Consider the following 25119-nt stretch of genomic DNA (forward strand, 5'->3'; position numbering starts at 1 on the left):
CTGAGAGGACATTGCTAACAAGCTATTATAATTGTATTGTCAAACAGTTAGCACACCTCACCACGACTTCACTATACACTCCTCGTAAATAGCATTATTTGTTTGTTTAGTTGTGTACCGCCGATGATAATATTACTAATAATGATCGACTACAGGTCATTTAAATGCTAATGTAAACGTTGTAGCAAAATGGATGAATATGAAGTATGCTGATGAGGACGCATGTATGATTCTACTCATTAATTTTTTATAGCCTTTTGATTATGCGTGGGATGCATTGCTTGGACTCAGTGATTACATTTTATTTCTGAAACGCCTGTGGGTTTTTGCATGGGTATCGCAAAGCTCGCTCTTTACGATAAGACAACATGGCGTGTGTATCTAGCCTGAATTACATTACCGCAAATAATTCCTCAGCTCTGCACTTTTCGGCTGTTATCCGACTTGTTCAAATGAAAGGCCTGAATATGGTTAGGATTCACCTTAAAGCTTGCCTTTGAGCAGGACGGCAGCGAATCCTCTCCGAACACTGGCTCTAATTGCTTGTGTGTTTAATGATGTTGACGTTTTGCTTTTGCCTCCTGCTCCAATAGCTCTAATTGTACTTTTACAGGGACGGAGGAAGAGAGAAAGGAAAAGGGAGAGAGAATTTGGAGCCCATCAATTTAGAGAGTGTGTGTTAATGCTGCACGTGTTTCCAAATATGCAACATCTGTTTGGTTTAAGCAATGCAGCCTCTCCTCCTTACCCCATTTAGAAACAGCTGGGCGGTTTACAGAAAGGGAACTGTAACCTTCATGGAATAATTAGCTTCTAAATTGCGATTTTGCAATGGGGAAAAACAGCTAGTCTTAAATTGCGAACATCAAATGTGAGCACTGTTCGCACGACACACATTGATTGTGTCTTTTTTTTAAGCAATGCTGTTCAGTAACAAGAAATATACTCATGAGATGTGCACTATATACAACATCTCATATAAAGTGTTTTGTAAGATTGGTGAAATTGATTAAAAAAACAGTTGTGGTATTAATAAGTTGGTAAATATGTTTTATCATTAGAATTCTATTTTTTTTACTTCATTTAAAACGTGTATACTGCATTAAAGATATATCAAAAATAATTTTTAAAGTAATATGGATTATAATGTATTTTAATTAGAAAAATTAAAAGATGCAGGCACTGTTTCATGATTGATTAGAATCATAAAGCATAAAAACAGCATGAAACAGGGAAGGGAAACATTTATTTATTTTTAATAAAGACTCCTGACTACTAATGATTCAAGAAAACATTGGGTGCGTCTCAGGGAACTCAATAGTTCAGTAGTTGGGGCACTGAGTCGGGAAGCCTATCTTTTAAAGTTCTTTCTCATTTACAAATTCTTACAGTTCACTGAAATATTCGGTCCCTGAAAATCAGAGAGCATTGATGATCACTCTACTCCCTTAACGCTGGGGTTCTCAATTCCAGTCCTTGTGGCTCCCCGCCCTGCACATTTTATATGTCTCTCTTATTCTCTCAACACACAAGGATCAGATCATGGATGGATCTCTCTGTTAACGAGTTGATGATCTGATTCAGGTGGCTGTTTCTCAATATGTTCTACAGCGATCTTGCGTCCTCATGTTCTCATGTAGCGTCATCATCAACCATCAAAGTTCAGTTCCAAAACTCAATACTCACAAGAACAGAGGACGCGTTAATGTTCCAGGATGTATTTTCGATATTGAGGACGCATCGATGCAGACTTGAGTGCAAAACTCACTCGAGAAGTCCCAGAAGTCATTGCGCCTGAATAAAGGAGAAGTACAGCATTTTATATATACTTATTATTAAAGTTTGGAGATTTAACTTATTTAGCTCAGAAGTTTCCTTAAATGAAATGATGAAAGTAAACATTGTCATGAAAATCTTAATAAAGGCATAAACACATTAAGGGTGTTTATTTGTTTAAAAAAAAAATTTATTAGTTTTATTTGTATTGTGCAAAGTATACTTGTAAGATTTTTATGCAAAACAATAAATTGTTGTATAAATGCTGTAATGTTTAAATAATTTTCCATTAAAAACGTGTGAAGGTCATGTGAAATACATGACCATCAGGAAGAACCAGGGAAGAATGCAGCATCTCATTTCTAACAGGACCTGTTCTGTGTTCTCGTGGTCTCCCGAGTTTGTTCTTGCAAGGTGACTTGGCAAGACAGGTCTCCATAAGAACACAAGTCCGTTCTGCGTTCGTGGAATTTAGAAACAGCCGATCACTCTACTCCCTAAACACAGGGGTTCTCCATTCCGGTCCACAGGACTCCCCACCCTGCAGATTTTGTATATCTTTCGTATTTGACACCCAAGGATCAAATCATGAATCTCTCTGTTAACGAGTTGATGATTTGATTCAGGTGGCTGTTTCTTAATATGTTTCCTTCAGTGATCTTGCGTTCTGGTGTTCTCGTGTAATGTCAAAGTTCAGTTCCAAAACTCAAGAACGGAGGATAAGTTCCCGGATGTGTTCTTGATATTGAGGATGCGTGGTGCAGACTTGAGCGCAAAACACACTTAAGAATAAAGGGGCTGAATGTAGAGGTGAGAAGCACAGCATTTTATACCAGTTTATTATTAAAATTCAGGAGTTTATTATTTATCTCAGGAGTTTTCCTAAATGAGACTGTGAAAGTAAACATTACCATGAAAATCTTAAAAGAGGCATAAACACATAAAAGGTGTTTATTTGCTGAAACCAATATTAAAATTGTGTAATTTGTATTGTGCAAAGTATATTTATAGTGTTTTTGTGCATGTTATATATTGAAAAAGAGAAAACAATAAATCATATGTACTGTAATGTTTAAATAATTCCCTGTTAAAAATGTGTGAAGGGCATGTGACCATCAGGAAGAGTGTATCTCATTTCTCAGAGGACACGTTCCTGTGGTTCTGTCCGTCGGGTCTCCCGAGTCCGTTCTTCTGAAATAACCTGGCAAGAACATTCTTCACAAGAATGGAAGTCAGTTCTCTGCATTCTTGGAACTGAGAAACAGCCAGGTTTTTTAGTAAGAAAGACTTAAAAATTTGCAGGGCGGGGGGTCCCGAGGACCGGAATTAAAAACCACTGCCTTAATGAAAGTTCAGAAGCACAAAACATGAATCACGTTAACCAAATCCTCAAACATAACAAAAAACTTTTTTCTTAAAAGTAACTGTTATTTATTAATATTTAACATTAACAAGTAGCTAGAAAAGTTAAAAATATATTTTAAATGATGCTGAAGGTATATGAAACAATCAACTTTTTTTGCTAAATTGTACATTTAAAAATGTAAAATGAATTAACAATATCAGCTGTGCTGCTTTTATAAACTCCAGGACATGTCACACTCAGAGTCCCAATGTGTAGTGAACTAAGATCACTGTCTTTACCAGATCCTGAGTTCCTGTACATGAGCCTTTTCATTGCTCTTACTCTTGTCCAACCATTTAAATGATTACAACTTAAGCTAAGATGACAAATGCTGTTTCAAACTTGAAGATATCCTACATCTGATACAATATTTCACACAAGTTTACTTCACACAACACCTCCACAGGCGTCGACTTGCTAACATCTCGTCTTTCGTGACAACATCCTCCTTTTCCCCTCGAGGCTGCAATTCCCCTGACACTTCCCATCATTCACTCATTCATTCATTTGTAAACTCTGCGTACGTAAACAGACGTTTGATAATTGATTCCCCTTCTTTTCCTCTCCTGTCAACTTCTTACTTTTTTCCATTTGTATCATCGGTTTGGTGTGGATTTGTTCCCCCTGCAGTTCACAAAGCAGACATTTACACTGACAACCCCTTGTGAACATCTGCTGTGCTTGTGCTAATCTCTCTCATTATACAAGCCTGATCAAATGCCAGAACCGATGCCACTTTTCCGGCCCAGACGGCGACTGACACACTGTACTTCTTTAACAACTTGAGAGACACATATTGATGTTTAGCTTAATTCCTAGGCATCCTTATTTTTCTCTTGGACAGCTTATTTTTAGGGATCTTTTTGACTTGGTTATTGTAAACAGCATACATTTTGGCAATTTTTTTTTATTTCTATTGAAATTCAGTGATGGGGAATGTTACTTTTAAAAGTAATGCATTACAATATTGAGTTACTCTCTAAAAAGTAATTAGTTATGTTAATGTGTTGCATTACTTTTGAGTTGTTTTATTACTTAACATGCTGAGGCTTGATCTATTTCAGAACTATTTTTTTTTCTTTATTTTTTTTTACTAGAGGAGCTCTGCAATTAACAATGCAATGCATATCTTACACATACATTTACCTTTGAAAAAATGTACACATTTACATATGAAAAAAACTATTTTAGGATAATGTTGTTTGAGAACTTCCTGGCCCCAGAGCTTTACATGCTGTATATACAGATTATTGAAAGTCTAAATGTGTTTTCTACATTTGTACTATTTGTCTTTAATGTTCATTGAGACAATCACCTTCTCCTTTTTTTCAATAAGTTCAAACTAATGAAAAAATTTGCTAAATTGACTGCATGAACTAAAAAGCAACTCGCGTTACATTTTCAAAAAAGTTACTTAAATGTTATTATTTATTTTTTTTAAAAGAAAATTAATAAGCAATATTATTACTTGTAACTTGATACCCCGATTGGGCTGTATTTCACCCCAATTTAAGCAAAAAGTACCCATTCTCTCACACTTAACAGTCATGCTTAAATAGTCCTCCATTTTGTTGGCAAGGCTTCAGAATATGTATCCACTACCGAAATCATTGTATGAGAAATCGTCAAAAGTTTGGGGTCAGAAGGATTTGTAAATGTTTTAAAATAAGCTTCTCCTGCTCATCAAGGCTGAATTTATTTAATCAAAAATACAGTACAAATTGTAAAATTTTGAAAAGTTATTGCACTATAAAATAACTGTTAAATAGTAGTTTATCATTTAAATTAAATCATTTATTCCGGTGATTTTAAAGGTGAATTTTCAGCTTCATTACTCTGGTCTTCAGAGTAATAATTTTAATTGAAACTACATACAATAAGAAAGCAGTTTTTTAAAGTTTTGATAAATATTTAACGATTTAACATGTTTTTATATTCAATAAATGCCTCCTTGATGAACAGAATAATTTTCTTAAAAAAAAAAACATGAAAAAAACTGACCCCAAACTTTAGACCGTTAGTGCATATATAGTAATTTATATATACAGTTGAAGTCAGAATTATTAGCCCCCTTTTGATTTTTTTTTATCTTTTAAATATTTCCCAAATTATTTTTAACAGAGCAAGCAAATTTTTAGCCCCTTTATGTGTGTGTGTGTGTGTGTGTGTGTGTGTGTGTGTATTACTCTATATGCACTATATAGGCATAATATTCAGGTTTACCTGTAGATAAATAATTGAACAGTGTAGACCAAATTAGAGCTACTATTATTGTGCGTGTAGTATGGATATCAGAGTTTGTTTGTTTTTATGTGTGTGAGTGCATTTTCTGACGCAGCACAAATAAAAAATAAATATTTGTATACATTGACAATTTGGTCCCCTATTTTTAAAACTATGCAGTGCTCTGTAAAATTTAACATTGTATAGCTTCCTATTAAAAATATGAATTTAAAATAATACAAAAGGGTAAAATATTTCAGCGAAAGATAGAGCTATTGACTATATTATTTTTTCAAACATTGAGTGGTTGACCGTTGATTTTTTTTTCGCCTCCAACCCTACACATTTTTCCAACATTTTCAGAGAGGATGACCATTGATTTGTTTTCAGTTTTTTCTTCAACCCATACACTTAACATAATCAGTCATTTTAGAGGCTTTAGTCACATGTTTGACTTGAACAGGATTGCGCAGGTTTTTTTTTTTTTTTTTTTGTATTCATCACTGAGCTTAGTTGGTTGAAATAGGGATTGGTTTCAGTCTCCCTATCTTTTCCACACATGCCCTCTGAAACCTTTCTTCCACAATGCACCTTCGCCCTCAATAAGGCTGCCTGGAAGCACACGGCTCTCTGCGGCGCTCAGATAGGCCGCTTGTGAATGCAATGAAGAGAGATACAGGTCTTTATGGTTCACCTGAGCATTGCAGAGCCCCAGAACGACCTCTCCCAACACAAACACTCACACGCATTTCATTTCCCCTCACTAACTGTGTGATACATGGTAATGATGCCCAGAGCACTTTCTAAACACTTCTCTCCAAGGGCAAACGGCATTCTTTCCTTCCTCCGAGTCCCCTGCTGTTGTTCATAATGGTTTATTAATAAAGTATCTACTGTAAGTCGTTCACGGGAAGGCTTTCAAATATATAACCTCTTCTCTTTCTGTTTTACAGCACCAGTGAATCCTCATTGGAGTAAGTATTTCAAAGAAATATCTTCATATGGTTCAAAGATGTTCCTAAATAAAATATGACTCCAGGAGTAGACAAAATATGTGTATGACATTCAAAAGTTTAGGGTTGGTGAAAAAAAAATAATATTGTGAATTTTGAAAGAATCTGGTTTGATCACGAAGGTTGCATTCGTTTGATCAAAAATATTTTAATTTTAGTATTGAGAAATATTATTAAAGAATAAATGACAGATTAAATTGAATTTAGTTATGGCAAAGCTAAATATTTAATCTTTCAGTGGCACAGAATTAGCAAAAATGGAGGGCATATGTCCCCATCAATATCCGCCAACTATTTAAATGTCACCACCAATAATTTGGTCACCACCAGATTCATTTTAAAAAAAATTGAGCTCTCAATATTAGCCTAGACATACAGAAAGTCGAATTCTCGACTTAACGAATTCTCTACTTAAGTCTTACTGTCCCTAAATACATTTGAACATCGTGATTGTTATATGAAAGGTTGTAGCTACTTTCAGATGTAAATGCGGCAAACCTGTTCCCGTGCAAGATTAAGGTGTGTGAGGTGGGTGACACACAAGTAAGGATAGAGGCGGCAGCAAAAAAACGGTGGACAAGGAGCTTTATTTAAAGAAATTGTGTCACATAAACTCAATTTCGCTACTGAATATGTCCAGCATAATAATCGTAACGGTAATGCTAGTGTGTTTCCTCGCTTATAGGTAGTGTTTAATGTTAGTATTCATGTTAATGTCAGTCTAATGTTATAGCAAGCTAATATAGTCTGTAAACTATATGCTCTGAAAACTAACTGCAGAATAAACAGCTAAATGTAAAAGTATAAACATGATCATCGTCAATTCACTGCAAAAAGGCTTTTCTTTCTGTGATTTTTTGTCAAAAAGTTTGATTATTTTTTTTACCCCACTGGCAGATTACTTTACTTGTTTTAAATAAAAAAACTCACTTCATTTTGCCGTATTATTTCTTAAAACAAGACAATATGATTTGCTGGTCTAGAACATTATAGATAAGTATTTTTAGATATTTAGACTGGAAAAAAGTTAAGAAATCTGAGTAAAAAAGCATTTTTTGCAGTGTTCTCCTAAACTCTCTCAGAATAGCTGGTCGAATTTCTATTGAAACTCAGAAAAACTACAGCCTATGTTTATGTATAGCTTTCCCCCAATGTCAGGAGCAAAGCTATGCCCTTGCGATTTTTGGTGAGACACAATCATTTGGAATCATTGTAATACAGACTGAATTGATATTCAAGGAACATTTATGATTTTCAGTGAATGCTTAACACAGTTGTGGTGCTAATTTTTGTGAGAACATTTAAGGATTCTTTGATGAACAGTCTTTAAAAATAAAAAAAAACATTCAATTAGTTTTTTAATTATATTAAATTTAAATCTAAAAAAAATATTTTAATAATATTAGTAATTAGTTTTTTAATAAACCCAAACTTTGCTACTGCATTCTTGCTGGTAAAAGTATTTATTTCTCTAAATAAATCTGAGAACTCTAAACTTTTAGACAGGAGTGAATGTATGAATGGCTTTTGCAAATGAAATCAATTTGAAAGAAAGTACTAAAGTTTTCAAACCCTGTGAGCTCTTTTTTGAATATTCAGTGAATGGAATTCAGTTTGATTGATTTTTTCAGTGCTATCACATTTTATTTAGCAGGTAATGCATGTATCAAATTCAGCATTTAACAGTTACATTTTATTTCAGCTTGAAACATTTGAACAAGAGATCAACCAAGTTCAACTTTATTTATATTTAATGTTAATCTCTAATGATAAATTCAGTCGGAATAGTAAAATGCGCACATCTCTAAAGACCATCTTTTAGATGCTCCTCATACCTTGATATTAATCATTTCAACTAAACAGCCAAAAGCACATTTAGTGCAGATGTGATCCCGCTGAAAAGGCTTGAATTTTCTGATGTAACCCTTTCGACATACTCATTGACCTGTTTCTCTGCTGCATTCATAGGTAAGTTTCACTGCGGGTTTGAAGAGGACACCATCTGTATGTTCACCCAAGATAAAACTGAAGAGTTTGATTGGACAAGACACAGCGCTGCCACCAGGGACACTAAATATACACCCAACACTGGACCCAGCAGCGACCGCTCTGGCTCCAAACAAGGTAAGTGCCACTCAATATCAAATCAAATCTCTACCATAAATATAAATGCATAGATTTTCACTACTATCTAATATCACAAGATTCTGATTTTCACAATTTAATGCATTATCATCCATGAGTGAAGGTTGTATCATCAGCAAAGTGAAGGCGTGTGACTTTTAGCGCAGGGCTAATAGCATTAGCGCCCAAAGGCACTTTCAATTTCTCATGTTGCTGAAAGAGTCTTTTGATTGGACGACGTTTAGAGGAAGATGCTTAGTGGTTTCCATTAGCAGCACTTTTAGAGAAATGGTGTCAATCATTAAACTTGACATCAGATCATGACAGATCCGGTGTGCAATTGGATAATTTCCACAGGTCAATGCATCACTAATGTGATCAGCTTGTCCAGTACTTTGGCAAAGTAGAGTTGTGTGAAGAATGCAAGTCATAAGTTCAAAAATTACACTCCTTATTTAATCTATATATTAAAGTGGGTTTTGTATAGAGAGAGGATTGCAGGCTTTGGGTTGTACTTTTGTAGAACAATGCAGAAATTATTCTCACCTTGCTTTGCATGACCAAAAACATTATTTTTTTGGATTATTGTAGAAATGTGTAAGTTTATGATTGTTGTATATTGTTAAAGACAATCTTCATAAACAGTCTCAGCCCAAATCCAAATGCCATAGATAAAAACTGCTAAAAACATAGATAAAAACAACTGTTTTAATCTGTAAGTCAACAGTTATAAAATTAACTTGTACAGGAGTGCAAGTACAGTATAACCTCAACAGTAGGTGATCTGCCAAAATGCTAACCAGTTAGAGTAATTTTAATTTTTTTTAAAGTCATGCCTCCTGAACAAGAACATGTGCACCTTAAAGATGACAGTAGACAACCCATTAGATCATGTCATTCACCAGTTAGAAAAACTTTATAGTACTTTATAATACTACAACTCTGAACAAAAACTGTATTATATCTACCACGTTTTCAGTTGTGTAGCAAGCCATAATGTCATAATGTGTAATATTTCATGCACGCGAGGACTGCTGGTCTCACTCTCTCATGTACTTTGTCCTAAAGCGACTACTGTATGATTAGTGGTCTACCGGCGGTGTGCATGTATTACGCTTATTACAAAGCCATACTTACATAATAATCAAACTTGACAATAATCAGAGAAGCATGGTAAACAATATAGGGAGCGTGTCACAGGTTGTCATTGTTCAAAAATGAACCAATGTGAATATAAAACCAACTTCACCTCAGTAAAGCAGGCTTAGTCGCTATTTACTTATGTTTTGTTGTTAAACTAAATAAGAATCTAAATTATCAATGTAGCACAATTTTTTTTCCTAATGAAATTGAAAATAGTCACATCAATCATTCACTGGAAGATTTCAGTGGCTGAACAGCACCTCTGTGCATTTAACCTATTCATAAAACAACACAATCTACATCAGCTTTGCGTAACTAAACGAGTTTTAAATCATAACATTACCTGTCTAAAAGACATACTTTAGCTATGGTCCCATCCTTCCTCCAGCGTGCAAAAGTAACTCCAATATGGTTTCAGGATTGTAAAAAGTTTTGATTCAGCATTCGCTTTTACCAGTGTGACTGTCTCATGTGCACATAAACTTGTGGTGCACGTGAACTGCATTTGTTGACAGACAGTTTGGGCTACTTATCAGAATTATGGGAAAAATATTCCCCCCAACAATTTTTAATTGGATTAAGATTTTTTTTATACTTATGCCTTACAGAATATAAAAATACATATTATATATATACATTTAGATCATTTACTGTAAACATTAATGTCCCATTTATGGCAACTGCTTAAAGACACAAAGCCATTGGGATTTATTCAGTATTCATGTCTATTTTGCATAAAATGTTCATTTACTTACATTTACATACAATGACACTGAAATGCTGGGCAGCATCTAAACATACATTATTGACATTAAAAATTACTTTTGCATGAGCAGCTGTACAGACTTAAATGTGAATACTGAGATTGTGAAATTAACATTTTTATTCAATTGTATTCAGATGCAGGGGTGATAGCGTTCCGGCACCACGCCGGATTTCCGGCGTACTGTGGCTGCGGGGAAAAAAAAAATCAGGTTCACGGATATTGATCTGTCATTTCTCTAGATTCACAGAATTCACTCACTGCTGAAAGCGCCGGATTGGTTTTTATTAAGTGCCATTTTGTGTGCTCGTGAATCATCTTTTGAGTGTAGACGCCATGTAAATAAAAGATTAATTGTGTAATTTAGAGAGCTTTATAAATTATAACGGATCTTTGTGAGATCTCTATGAACTAAGATTAGTGACGCTTTTTAGTGATAATAAGAGGAGCGTGCTTTGCACTTTCCAGGCTATAATCCATTCAGAATTTGTATGAAACTTTCGTTTTCGGCACATATACGCTGATATGTTTTGGGAATGACATCTGCATATTTACGCTGGGTTTATTCTCGAAATAACGGTGAAGCAATAGACGGGACAAAAATATATTTCCCCCTTCTCCTTAAACAACTTAGTGTTTCAGCTATGAAATAGTTCAGTTTTGTATGTAGCCTAATGGCAAAGTGTTTATATTTAGTTTCGTTTTTTATTCAGGTTATTTAGAAAAACGTTTGGAGCATTTTTTATTCGTTAAAAATAAGTTTTTTTTAACGAACAGCGCCCAGCGGAAGACCATCATTGTCTGTTTGATCAGTTTGCCTTCTCAGATCATCACGACTTGCCTAAAATAAAAGATATAAAACAGTTCAAGTATAAAACAATGGTAGCTTAAACGTTAAAGAATGTGTGCTATTAGGCCCATAGTTTGCTTATAAAAAGCTTGCAGGACATCGCGGCGCCAGAGCAATCACTTGCATTTTTTCAGTGGGAGCAATTTAAAGTTATCCGTCATTTTAGCTCACAAAGTACGAGTAATACATCAAAAAACGTTACAGCGTTTTTATAAAATAAAGAAAACCAAAATTATGCGCTTTCTGTCGTCAGGTTTTTGAACAGGAGCGCTTAACAAAATGAAGCAAAATGTATATGCCTCACAGACATAATAAATATATTTATAGAAAGCTTTAAATTATTACTTAACGAAATAAAACAAATCGAAAAAAAAAAAAAAACTCCTTCATGTAATCCGTAAAGATGAACTTCTCTCTAAAGGCGAGTCCAAGAGGAGATTGCCAGTCAGGATCTTTGCGACTCAGAATAAGTTTATTAATAAATAATTATGATATGATCCTTACTTTTTCCTCGACACATTCATGGTTATTTGTTTTTGCCGGTGCTTGGGGCGAGTTTTAGCTTATTGTGTGCGCTTAAACGCGGTTTCACAGTAGCAGTTTTAACATGGAGTGACACGACATCTGACGTACAGATGACACTGGCACATGCCACTGAGTGTAGTGACACTTCCGGTGGCAAAACCATATTTAATCATTACGCGACTTTTAACCTAATTTATCGCGTCGCAAGTTAGTTTATTTGCTGAGCTACTCTTTTAATTTAAACGCATTTATTTTATGTTTTCGTAGTCATACTTCCGTAATATAGTCATTTGACAGTACATGTCAGTCAAATTTATTGTGGCATGCTTATGTATGGGAGGGGTTACACTTATCTGTTGTACTGTATATTATTGCATCCTGGCAGTTCCTTTGTTCCCTACAATATGGACTTCTCTATGTTTTTAATTCATTCATTTATTTTATTATTTAACTTATTTTCATTTTAAGGTATTTTAAATAATATCCTTTAAAAAGTTATAATAAAATGCATGTTGAAAACTCATAACATATATGCATATAAGATAACAGGTGTCATTTGTCTAATGATTTTTAAATATTAAAGCAAAGAGACTTATAAGATTAAGGTGCTTATAACGTGCTTATACTGACACCTACTGGCACATGTCACAAGATCACTGACACTGGCATGTGTCACTGACATTACTGGCATGTGTCACTGACATTACTGGCATGTGTCTAAAAAGAGCCACTTGACAATAATGATGATCAGGGTTACACATAGGCTGTTAATATATTTGGGCCCAGGGGCCCACAAGTTATGTGTTAAAAGTGCGTTGCATACATAGTACCCCCACCCCTACTCACCTCAGGGGCAAGGAAAAAAAGTTCAGGCTCAGGAATTTTTTCCACTATCAGCCCTGCAGATGTCAAATTAGTGACTGTTGTTTTTCCTGTCATAATTCATAAATGCTTTATTCAGTTACTTATATGACATGATTGCATTGCATCGATTGATTACAAGCCAAAGTAATATTTAAAACTACTACAGTTTATAATTTTCTGCTATCATTTGTTATTAAGTGATATTAATTTTTGCTACATTACACAACATGATTTTTTGCTTTCTATCTATTTTTGTAGATACTTCATATTTTTGTACATACACATTTTATATTTATATAAAGTTTGAAGAAGTGGCAATGGTTAGGTTTAGCATAAAAAATATAAAGGCTTAAAAATGTCAAAATGTAATATCTGAAACATAAATTTATGTTATTTACTGTCATAAAACATCTTGTGTTTAACAGTTTTACTAGTTAAGTGTAGTTTGTTTTAATATTTAATTTAATTGCAGAATTATTTAATTAATAGGTGTGCTTGATTAGTATATATATATATATATATATATATATATATATATATATATATATATATATATATATATATATATATATAAGAAAATAAATTGCTTTTAAGGTCACTCTGACCTAATATGAAAATAACACAAAATATCTCTTAAAGGCTATGGAAAATGTGAATTGAAAAATCGTTTGCCCTGTGCTGAGGAGTCACTGAGGTCTTATTGATTATTCTTGGTCAGTACAAAGTTCAATGGAGGTGCATTGAGGCTTGGACAACTTATAGCCTGAACATTTAGCATGTTGTCACTATCAGATTTGAAGTGCTGTGTGAACTAGATACTACACTATTTTAGGTACTGGACTAAATTCAGTTCATTCTTTGGACATTTATATGTACTGGGGATAATACCATTTAAAAGTTCTGGGTCAGTATCATTGATTGATTGATTATTTTCATCTCTGTCAAATGAATAATAACATCCAAAAGATATATGCAAATATATTTGTATATTTTGTATTTTCTATAATTTATGCGCGTGTACTTATAGACCATTTCAGATCCTGCTTGTCACAGATCCTGCAAAGGGGAGTGTGCTTTCAAACAATAGACTATTCCATTTCAGACATCCTTTCAGAAAAGCATATCTGCTTTAAACTGGATTTATACTTCAGCCTGGCTCTGCACCAGCCTCCCCTGACTGAGAGCCCACAGCCACCAGTTTTGAAAAGCATTTTCATCACTCGCTTATCCACCACAGGTAGCCTGTGCTCCGGAATGTATACACTTGCTGCTTGGATAAACCAGGGATTTCTGTCTAATACATTTCATTCGCCAGTCTGTGCGCGCAGCATGTGCATAATGGCCCTCAGATTGAACAGGCACATTGTCGATGAGTGACAGTCCTTAAAGGGCATTCAACTTTTAAATGACAGAAGTCGAATTAATTTTTTATCTATACAACACTTTTTCAGACAGAGAAATGTTGAAGTTAATTTTATGACAGAAAGATGAGAAATTCGTTTTTTGTATGTTATACAGTTTTGATTGTTATTTCACTCTTTTAGTATAGGAAATATATATGGGAGATTTTGGAATCGAGATTTACCTTGATCAGAAGCAGTCAGGTCAGGAAGAAAGCAAAAAGTGAATAAATAGAGCGAGAAGTTGAGTGGGGAATAAAAACTGGTGACCAGTAAACAGTCCTGCGCAGACCTTTAATCCTGTGTGCAACATATCAGTCTGTGTTTTTGCTGCTGAATTTCTGATGACTCGGCTGCTCATGCAGTTTTGCCTTTGATTGATTTGATTTTGCATTATTGATCGTGATTAATCATTGAAAACACTATTTTTCAGTCAGTGCTTTTATTCAGAGTAAAACTGCATTAAAAGACATGTATTACTCTATTTCAAAATAAGCACTATTCTTTTGAACTGTCTGTTCCTCAAAGAAACATGAAATAATTTATGAAAGTTTGAATCACTCTGATCATCAGTAATGTTTCTATTAGAGCAAATGAGCTTATTAGAATAAGGATCATTTGACACTGAAGACTAGAATAATTGCTGCTAAAAACTCTTAGAACCACAGAAACAAGGTTTTAAAATATAATAGGATAAATAACACATACATACATACATACATACATATATATATATATATATATATATATATATATATATATATATATATATATATATTATATATATATTATTTCAACAGTAGCACATAGGCTAGAGGGATTGGTTGATCTCTCTGTATTTGCGCACAGGTTTCTACATGTACATTGAGACCTCTCGGCCACGTCTGGAGGGAGACAAGGCTCGTCTGTTGACCCCATCTTTCAATGTTGCTCCAAAAAATCCCTACGGAAATGTGGCCAGCAACCCAACATACTGCTTCAGCTTCTACTACCACATGTACGGGAAACATATAGGTAAGTTATAGCACAGCACATCACAAGTACTTCTAATGGAATCAACTGATGTGAATGAATGCAAATGACTGGTTTTAATTAGTGCTGATGTGCAGGCAACTTTAACCTCTATAACAGCAGTGTGTTGAACTTCACTGTTCAAATGAGAGACTGCGACACAGTCTCTCTTTTCTTATCAAATAAAAAGTTTATCCTACTTAGTTATGCACATATATTCTTTTTGTGCATTTTTAAAATATATTTCCAATTTTCCATCAACCGATTTTTTATTTGCGTATCCAAAATGCTCATAAAAATAGGTGGATGAAAGTGTAGCTACTGATAAGTGGTCTCTTAATGTTTTTTTTTTTTTTTTTACAGTCATGCCTGAAATTGCCTCCTGGCAAATTCTGACTTAACTTTATTCAACCAGCAAATTTTAAACAGGAAATTACACAACCTTTACATTACATTGTAAATTACATTTACCTTTAAACAAAAAGTGGCAGTCAGAATTTGTCAGGGCTATGGATAATTTGGGCTTGACCGTATATATACACACACTCCATACATACTCTGAAATACATACTTCATACATACTTAGAGAGAAATAGAACCCCACATTTGTCCTTTAACATGCTACTTTGAACATTGCAGTGTACACTTTGGCCTTTTCAGTGATGGAAAATCTCACTATTGAAGGTTTCTAGTGCACAGTAAGTGCTGTAAATGGTTTAGAGCAATAACTCAATTTGTGCTGTATGGATACATTTGTGCAGTTCCTTTTTTGATGCTCACTTTCTGCTGTTGCGTTTGAGCTGGACCGGTTGCACTTCTGCAGCAGCGATGACCTCTGTGGCCCCACAGACAAGCTTGTAACTGCAATTTTCTGCTTCACAAAGCTGTGTGCTTTTAGAATTGAAAGTGTGAGGCTAATTCCAACTCACCAGGGTGTTCTCTTCCTGGCTTTTGACTCGTGATTTCATCGGCTGTCTGGGGTTAAAAATCCATGTGCCCAACTAGATCTTCTGTCTGGCTGCACAGTAAAGAACCCAGTCAACATGCCAAGATGAATGTTTTGATATTAAAACCTAGCTGAGTGGTTTTAAGAGTGCTCTGAAATCAATTTATGTGCTTGCTGTGCTAGCCTACATTCCAGTGGCTTTTGACTTATACTGACACCTGGTGGTGTGGATGTAGCAACATGCAAACGCTACAGTTTTCAGGCGCTTGTTATTTCGTGATGTATGGAATACTGTATTCGGGTCCCAGCCGCTACCCACTTGATTTGAGAAAATATTTGATTATGACCACTTTTTAGTCACATCTCACATTAAAATGAGTTTTATGTAAAATCATGGTGTTCACAACAGTCTCTTTACTTGCTGCATTACAGATATCAATATTTTAACAATAAAAAAAAATAAGTCACTTTCTGGCCATGGAATATTAGGCAGGGCTATATTTATTTGTGATGCTGATTTTCGGAAGTAAAACTGTGCTTTGTAAATGTTTATTATTACCATTTGTTGAGTCTCCCAATACAGTTTGATATAGTGCTTGGACCCAGAAGCCGCTTCGAGTGATGTCACACTTAACAAGGGGATAATGAGAAAAGCTGTCTTTATTCAGTGGCTACACTCATTGAAGGGCACATTTAGGGCCTACTCACACTATGCCATCCGTACCGTGAACAGGCCCGTTTCCTGGATCGTTTGAGAAGTGTGAGTGCGCTGAATCGGGCTCAAGCACGGTTCACTTGACCGGCCCTGGCCCGGTTGGAAGAGGTGGGCCTGAGCGCGGTTCACTTGGGCTTTGGAGCGGTACGCTTGTGTGTGAGTGCAAAACATGCCAAAGCCCGAAACTGAAAGCGAGACGTGACTTTTAAGGGACTGTTTCATATGGATTTATAAATCATTCTTACTGTTCAATAGTTTATTCATAGTTTATTAAATACGCAAACCCCTCACTGCACGACAGCTGCGCACCTTCAGCAAACCTCCTCATTCCTGCAGCACGAGGGCTTTATGATTGTTTATGAGCACCAAAAGTGGTAGATCTGTTCGGCGAAATATCTGACTGCTTGTCACCGCATTCCTAAGGACTGTTTGGCGAAATATTCGACTGCATGTCACTGCATAGCAAACGACTGAAATGATATAACAAGAGCAATCTCCACTGTACTGAGCGAGAGCACTCAGCGCAGCATCGATGCCTGGTTCGAGGCAACTGTACATAGTGTGAGTACAGCCTTAAAGACTTATCTCAAAATGGTGCCAACCAATAAGCTCACTTGTCAGCGTAAAATAAACCTTATTGAAGTTGTAATGTAATTAGAGCCAGGTGTGGGAGTGGATACAGGATGAACAAGCTACCATTTAAACTGAACAGTAACTTTAAAGAAGAAAGGCTCCAATTTAAAGTTCTTACTAGACTCTGACACAGTCATGGATGTTGTTCTTAAAACAATTTAAAATATTGTCAGATTTAAAATACTTTTGAGTTTGCCCTAGACCGGTTACTCACTGAAGCTAAGAAGGGCTGAGCCTGGTCAGATCCTGGATGGGAGACCACATGGGAAAACTAGGTTTCTGTTGGAAGTGGTGTTAGTGAGGCCAGCAGGGGGTGCTCAACCTGCAGTCAGTGTGAGTCCTAATGCCCCAGTAAAGTGAAGAAGGGGACACTATACTGTTAGTAAGTTAGTCTTTCGGATGAGATGTTAAACCGAGGTCCTGACTTTCTGTGGTCATTAAAAATCACATGACACTTGTAAAGAGTAGGGGTGTAACCCCGGTGTCCTGGCCAAAAATACCCCCCATTGGCACTGACCCATCATGGCCTCCCAATCATCCCCATCCATCAATTGGCTCTATCACAGTCTCTCTAATTCACCAATAGCTGGTCTGAGGTGAGCGCACTGGTGCCATTGTCCTGTGGCTGCCATCGCATCATCCCACTGGATGCTGCACACTGGTGATTTTTAAGCGCTTTGAGTGTATGACAATACACAAAACATTTGCTATATAAAAACACATTACATTACATTACATTACATAGATAAGTGATTAGAGTTAGGCATTGTTTAAAATTGTAAAATAACTATATTTTTACATCCACACAATAATAATAAAACACTTTACCTTTGTAAAATAAATAAAACATGCAGTATGCACTTTCAGCCCCTTTAGTTTTTGTCATAGTAAAAAAACTCTTCTGTTATGTTTTTAAATATAGGTTAAATAGTTTTATTTAAGAGTTAAATGAATAAAAGAAAAATAAAGTCGTGCATTCAAGTTTATTATTTTACATCAAATCTATAATAAATGGAAAAACTCGAGATGATATTGCTTATCACTTGAAAAAAATCCATTTGTAATTGCACATTGCATAACTTTGCTATTGTGGTGCTTGAATTTAGATATTTTTTTTGTGTGTGTGTCCATTAAATAATTTGCCTCTTTAATAGAATACATTTCTAAAGTAACCCCCAAGCCTGGATTAAAATTTTCAAAAGTAGGGTAGTATTTCTCTCGTTATGTGTTAAATATTTTAATGAGATGGAAAAATCACACCATTAAGAATTACAAGGTAGCAAGACTTTTTCTTGTTTGTTTCTTGTTGTAATGTTCTGCTCTTGTTAGCTTTTTCTCTAGAAAGCTAATCTTTACATTAATAATATCACATCTCTGTAGCTCTAGTGTCATTGCCTGCTCATTTGCAAGGAAATGAAACTTAGCATTTGGCCAAGTCCCAGACATCTGAGAGAGTAATACAGATTTTCTTTCTACTTTTCCTTTCATCAGTGTAAAATTAGAGTGTAGCAATTACGCGCCATATATATAACAACAGGCAGATTGTGTTGTGAACAGTTTTATGATTGATTTTCGCTGGCGATGGAGATGAGATGAGGTCTCTTCAAGGTCACTGAACCCTGCAGTTGCTATGTAACGCAGAAGGAAGTTCAAAGGACATTATGTAGTTAACTGGCCATATTGCGTCTAATGACTCCTACTGACATTGAGTGCATCTGCCTTTTTTTCCAAGGAACGTTAAATGTGTATTTGAGGCAGAAGAGTCAGACAGGTCAGGATACATCAGTGTGGACCCTGAGTGGAAACCAAGGAGACCGATGGAGGCAAGCCAGAGTCAACATCAACCCCACATCCTCTTTCCAGGTGCCTATTTCTCTGTTAATAATAATAGCAATAATAATAATAATAAAATAATTCGACAAATTAGCAAAAAAATCAACATGAGTATTATTCTTCTAATATGTTATATATATTTGTATTCAGAATGAAAAACAAAATGAAATGAAAAGTTTTCTTTATGGCTCTTTACTCTGCCCATGAATGCAGATTGTTATGGAGGGAATACGTGGTTCTGGCATTGAAGGGGACATTGCAGTAGATGATGTGACTATAGAAGAAGGAGAGTGTCGAGATCCTCCACCCAGTAGTAGTAAGTGTTTTGGACAAGAATTTTTGCTGGTTTTTTTTTTTTTTTTTTGCTGTTTTAATGGAGACCGAATGGAATTAATAAATATAATTTATTGGTAATTATTACATGATAGATGCAGCATTTTAAGTCACTATTGATTTATTTTTTTAATATTTCACAAAGGCTGTTAAACAGAGCAAGGCATTTTTCACAGCATTTTCTATAACTTTTTTTTTCTGCAGAAAGTCTTTATTAGCTTATCTTAACAAGAGTTTTACTTTTTTTTTCAAGTGTTCAGATATTACTTCACGCTATTAGCTGGTTTGGCATGCTGTCCCAGGAGAGAACCCTGTGCTCATAGATAATTGAGCACAGGGCTACCTCCAGGTCTATTAGCATGTAAGGGGGTCTGAGATCAGGTAGGTTTTGAGAGTTCCCCCATGTTCCAAAACGAAGAAAAGGCAATAGGGTGTAATCAGACCCTGAAACCTATTTATAGCTTATATCAATCTATTTGGATTCTTGCTGATTACAGATGAGAAACCAGCCATGATCAATCATATCAAGTGCTCCTCTCGAAATTAGTTTAAAAACTTCACTTAAAAAAACATTTTAAGGCATTTTAAACCAATAAGTATTTTTTGATAGTCTACAGAACAAACCTTCGTTATACAATGACTTGCCTAAATAACTTAGTTAACCTAATTAACCTAGTCAAGCATTTAGATTGCACTTTAAGCTAATTACTAATATCTTAAAAATATATAGTAAAATGCTATGTACTGTCATAATGGCAAAGATAAAAGAAATCTGTTGTTTTAAGTTAGTTATTAAAGCTATTATGTTTAGAAATGTGGTGAAAAAAAATCTTCATTCTGTTAAACAGAAATTAAGGAACAAATGTACAGGGGACTGTATTTATATAGTTTTAATAACTCATTTCTAATAACTGGTTTATTTTATCTTTGTCATGATGACAGTAAATAATATTTTACTAGATATTTTTCAAGACACTTCTATACATGTACATTACAGGCTTAACTAAGTTAATAGGTGAACTAGGCAGGTTAGGGTAATTAGGCAAGTATAACGATAGTTTGTTCTGTAGACTATTGAAAAAAAAAGAGATTGAAGGGGCTCATTTTGACCTTAAAATGAATTTTAAAAACTTTAATACTGCTTTTATTCTATTCTAAATAAAACATAAGGCTTTCTCCAGAAGAAAAAATATTATCAGACATACCTTGAAAATTTCCTTGCTCTGTTAAACATCATTTGGGAAATATTTAAAAAAGGAAAAAAAAAAAAAATCAGAGGGGGGCTAATAATTCTGACCTTAACTGTGTGTGTGTGTGTGTGTGTGTGTGTGTGTGTGTGTGTGTGTGTGTGTGTGTGTGTGTGTGTGTGTGTGTGTGTGTGTGTGTGTGTGTGTGTGTGTGTGTGTGTGTGTGTGTGTGTGTGTTTTGGTTGTTGTGTGTGTGTGTGTGTGTGTGTGTATATATATATACATTAGGGCTGCATAATATATCTTTTTTGCATCAATATCGCAATGTGTGTGTCTGCAGTAGTCACATCACAGGATCTGCATTGTTAAGTTGGGATTGTAGTTGATCAACAGTTGAGAATACATGCGATTTGTGGACTCACTACAAAGTATAGCTATAACAGAGTCAAATTTTTCATTTGCATGTGTTTTAAAAGCATTTTAAGAGAGTTTAAAGCATTCGGGCACAGGAATGTACAATATTTATAACTTTTACATTTTATAATTCAGCTTCTGTACCTTAAATGGTTTCTTTTACTTTTTTCTTAGCTTTACTGTAATTATTTTTGCTTGCAATTTGTTTGTTATTTTATACACAATTTACACCCTTACAAACTTTCCCAGATCAATCTAAATGAATGATTTCTTTGCAAATAGAGCTATTCAAGCCATATGCTCAAATTGTATTCATATTGTAATATACAATATATATATATATATATATATATATATATATATATATATATATTGCAGAAAAACAAAATATCGCAATGTCAGATTTTTCCAATATCGTGCAGCCATATATAATATATTATAATAATATATTATAAGCCATATATTATATATATAATACTAATCTCACAATTGTCTAATGAATAATGCGAGAACTAGGAGCAGCATTTATTTGAGATAAAGTAGATTGTGTAACATGAATTTCTTTGCTGGCTCTTTAATTCAACTTAATTTTAATTAAAGTATTTGTTTCTTGAAAACAAAATGTGACACTAATCTTTGAACAGTATATATTACAGCTGTTTATGAATACTTTTTATGCCTAAATAAACAAATGAGTCACAAGAGCACACAGTTGTGGTAGTTTTCTCTTTTTTTGTGTGTGTGTAGGATCTAGGCGATCATGACCATATCATCTCAGCTTTCATTTATCTTGTCCATAACAAGATAATTCACCAGCTTGAATGGCTGTGTTCATGACTCACAGCAAACGTTTACAATTCATTTTTTGCTATCTTTTTGCATTAAAGCAAAGCGCGCTGCGAAAAAGATGTTCTAGAGATACAGACCGTAGACAAACCTCATTAAACTTCAATAAGACAGAGGACTTGTTAATCTCTGAATTATTTACACAGAAGTGAGAAATGAGTATTTGTTCACATCCGTAACTGCATTTGTTCTTGTCTTTATTCCCGCAGATATAAGATCCCTGGCTTCTCCCACTGAAGTGCATATATGGCAGCTCGCTCTCACTTTACTTTTGGTCTTGGTCGGCCTCCGCAGGTGACCTCATCACACCGAGGTGGAACCAGCTTCGGCATTCATAGGGATTTTGGCTGACTCGGACTGCCTGAACACTACAACCAAAGATTCATCCCGTCGACACAAAAGGAACGTAGGTTTTAGATCAGTGCGAACGAAGAGGAAGCCAGGGAGGGAATCTAAAGCTCACCAACACATTGACATGGGTATTACACTGGAGTCCACTCAAAATCTCCAAGAAATGCCCATTACCGCTGTCAGTGTTATAAAGAACAGAACAGGTGGATGGTTCCAGCAGGACGGCTTGAGAGACTTAATAGGGGAATCTTTCAAAGCACAAAGACATAACATGTATTTCCATTGCTACATGGGTTTTTGCTTTGTTAAAGTTCATCAGAGACCTCATTATGTCACAATACGTAATACTGAACCACACGAAGAAAGAAAAAAATCAAGAAAACCTGTGATGGTAACAAAAAAAAGAATGATAAATGTTTTTTGTTTGTTTGTTTTTTTTAAATATGTCTGAAAATACAGGTATGTCAAATACAGTCGCGCTTTTTGTGCTCTAATGTTCGAATCGGTTTGACGTAAACATCAGGGCTCGATAAATGTGTGTTGTTTTAAAGTGTGTTTGGGGAGTGCAATCTCAGTGTAAAGATGGGGCGTTCATGTACTTGTCCTTTGTGCTGCTTTCACAAATCAAGTTTAACAGATGCGTTTCATTTTTACTCAGCCTGTTTTGTTATATTAGCTATGTTACGAAACTCATCTGAATCGCTATATTAATGCAGCTGACACAACGAACACCGTCTCTCACTGAGAATCGTTGAGTTGACCTTTCATTTCCGCTATTACGAAATGTCCAACAACACGCTCTATCTGCTGTTAGTGTGGATCTGAATCCTCGACTGTGTCCACTTGCAGTTGTTTTCTTTAGGTGCATAAAGATAGCCGTCACCTTCAGACCCTGTTCACTAAGGAACATGCTGTCTGTAATGAAATCAAGTGCCTTCAGAGCCTTCTGTAAAATCATTCTACTGTGCTACAGTATCATCTATAGCAGTTCCTTTCGGCACGGTTTATAGTGCGCATACGAGATGAAAGGTGAAAATCAGAGAGGCGCGATGAGAGACGAGTGCTATGTTGCAGCCCATCACTGAAGTCTTGAGTTCCGCATATTGTTGATAGATGATATCTTATTTTTATTTTGACAGCATACATCTCACCTGCTACACATGCGACTGATATAAGGAAAACAATGGTGTTGAAACTGGACTAAAAGCACCATTGATTCATCAGTAGGACATCTGGGAGCTATTATCACCAGGTGAAAAACAGCCAGGAGGGTCACTATGAAATCCTCTTTCGATCTGATGAGACTTCTGTGCCGCCGAAAAAAAGACATTTTTCCGAAATCTGGAGGACTGAGAGGTATGAAAAAAAGAGAAAAAAAAGAGATGGACCTTTAGAGGACTGATGCTTTCACTGTACAAGACGATCAGCCTCGATCTGGATCCATCTGGTTGGATTCGTACAAATGATATTTTATTACTCTAATGAAAATGACTGCTTTTACAAAAACTGAACTACAAACTCTGAACTACCTGAGACCATCCGTTACCTTAACCAGCTGGTTTTTGGACATGTATTGTAAAATCACTTTTATCATTCATAACGTTCATTTCCGAGGAAGAATTACGTTACTCTTATCAGTTTTGTCAGCCCATAAGTGTTGATTCGGACAACAAATATATATATATATTTTTTGTCTTCAACATTTATTCATTTATGAAATCCCTTTGCATTACTATATTATGACATAATTTGAAGCTATAGTATGATATTATAAAGTAATATCAGATATATGAGATTATATGCAAATACACCTGGTAGGGAGGTCTATGGAAGAGGTTTCACACTTATGAATATTCAGACAAAGCACAATGTGAAATATTAATGTCAAAATTCAGAAACACGGTACCTTCAACACACAATAAGTTGTTTTTCTCAATTTTATTAAAGTTACAATCGACAGGAATAAACTACCGAATTCTTTACATAATGAAAAAAAAGATATTTTACATCTCGGTTCAATAAAAGGCTTTCATGGTATTATGTATATGTGTGTTTTCCTCTGTAAAGATTGTTTCATTAGGCATTTTTGTCAGTTACTTTGACATCTTTATTTTAAAAAATGTGTAACTCGATGCAATAAGATTATTATGTGAACAAGCCAAAACTTAATACAAATGATCAGTTTTCGGATAGATAGAGGGATGGATGGATGGATGGATAGAGAGTCTGATTGAATGATTTTGGAAAGATGGACACATTGATGAACTGATTTTGAATGGATAGATAGACAGATTTTTTTATATAATATTGGTCACAGACTGATGCATAAATAGAAAAACAGACTGATGGATGCATGGGATGATGGGTGGGGATGCATGGATGGATAAATCAGTAGAAAAAGGATGGATGGATGGAGGGATGGATAGATTGATAGTAGAAGATGAATGATGCATAGATTGATTAATAAATGAATTGATGCATGGATGCAGATGGATGGATAGACGGAATAGACTGAAAAATAAATAGAATTAGATTGGGTAGGTAGAAGCTGAATGGATGATTAATAGGGATGGATGAATGGATGGATGGATGGATGGATGGGTAGATAGAAACAGGTTGATGGATAGGTAGAAGATGGATGGATGTTGGATCCAAATGCATGGATGGATGCATGTTGGATGACTGATCAAGGAGATGGTTGGATAGAGGAAAGAGACGCACAGACTGATGAATGAATAAAAACATTGATAGATGGATTGGTAGA

The 25119-nt window shown here is 35.1% G+C and overlaps 1 protein-coding gene across 11 annotated transcripts in view; it reads left to right on the forward strand.

Annotated features, from left to right (window-relative positions):
- mdga2a (MAM domain containing glycosylphosphatidylinositol anchor 2a) overlaps positions 1–24392 on the forward strand; it is a 349723-nt gene extending 325331 nt beyond the window's left edge. For all 11 annotated transcript variants that reach the window (XM_073928613.1, XM_073928617.1, XM_073928614.1 and 8 more), the window contains 6 exons: positions 6358–6378; positions 8386–8541; positions 14936–15100; positions 19124–19254; positions 19438–19540; positions 22214–24392. In XM_073928613.1, the coding sequence (XP_073784714.1) occupies positions 6358–6378; positions 8386–8541; positions 14936–15100; positions 19124–19254; positions 19438–19540; positions 22214–22302 (665 nt within the window). In that variant the 3' untranslated portion in view covers positions 22303–24392. The remainder of the gene's footprint in view (positions 1–6357; positions 6379–8385; positions 8542–14935; positions 15101–19123; positions 19255–19437; positions 19541–22213) is intronic.
- Positions 24393–25119: the final 727 nt, after the last annotated feature.

The sequence above is a fragment of the Danio rerio genome, chromosome 17 (genome assembly GCF_049306965.1).
Source record: "Danio rerio strain Tuebingen ecotype United States chromosome 17, GRCz12tu, whole genome shotgun sequence".
In the NCBI taxonomy this organism is placed as follows: Eukaryota; Metazoa; Chordata; class Actinopteri; order Cypriniformes; family Danionidae; genus Danio; species Danio rerio.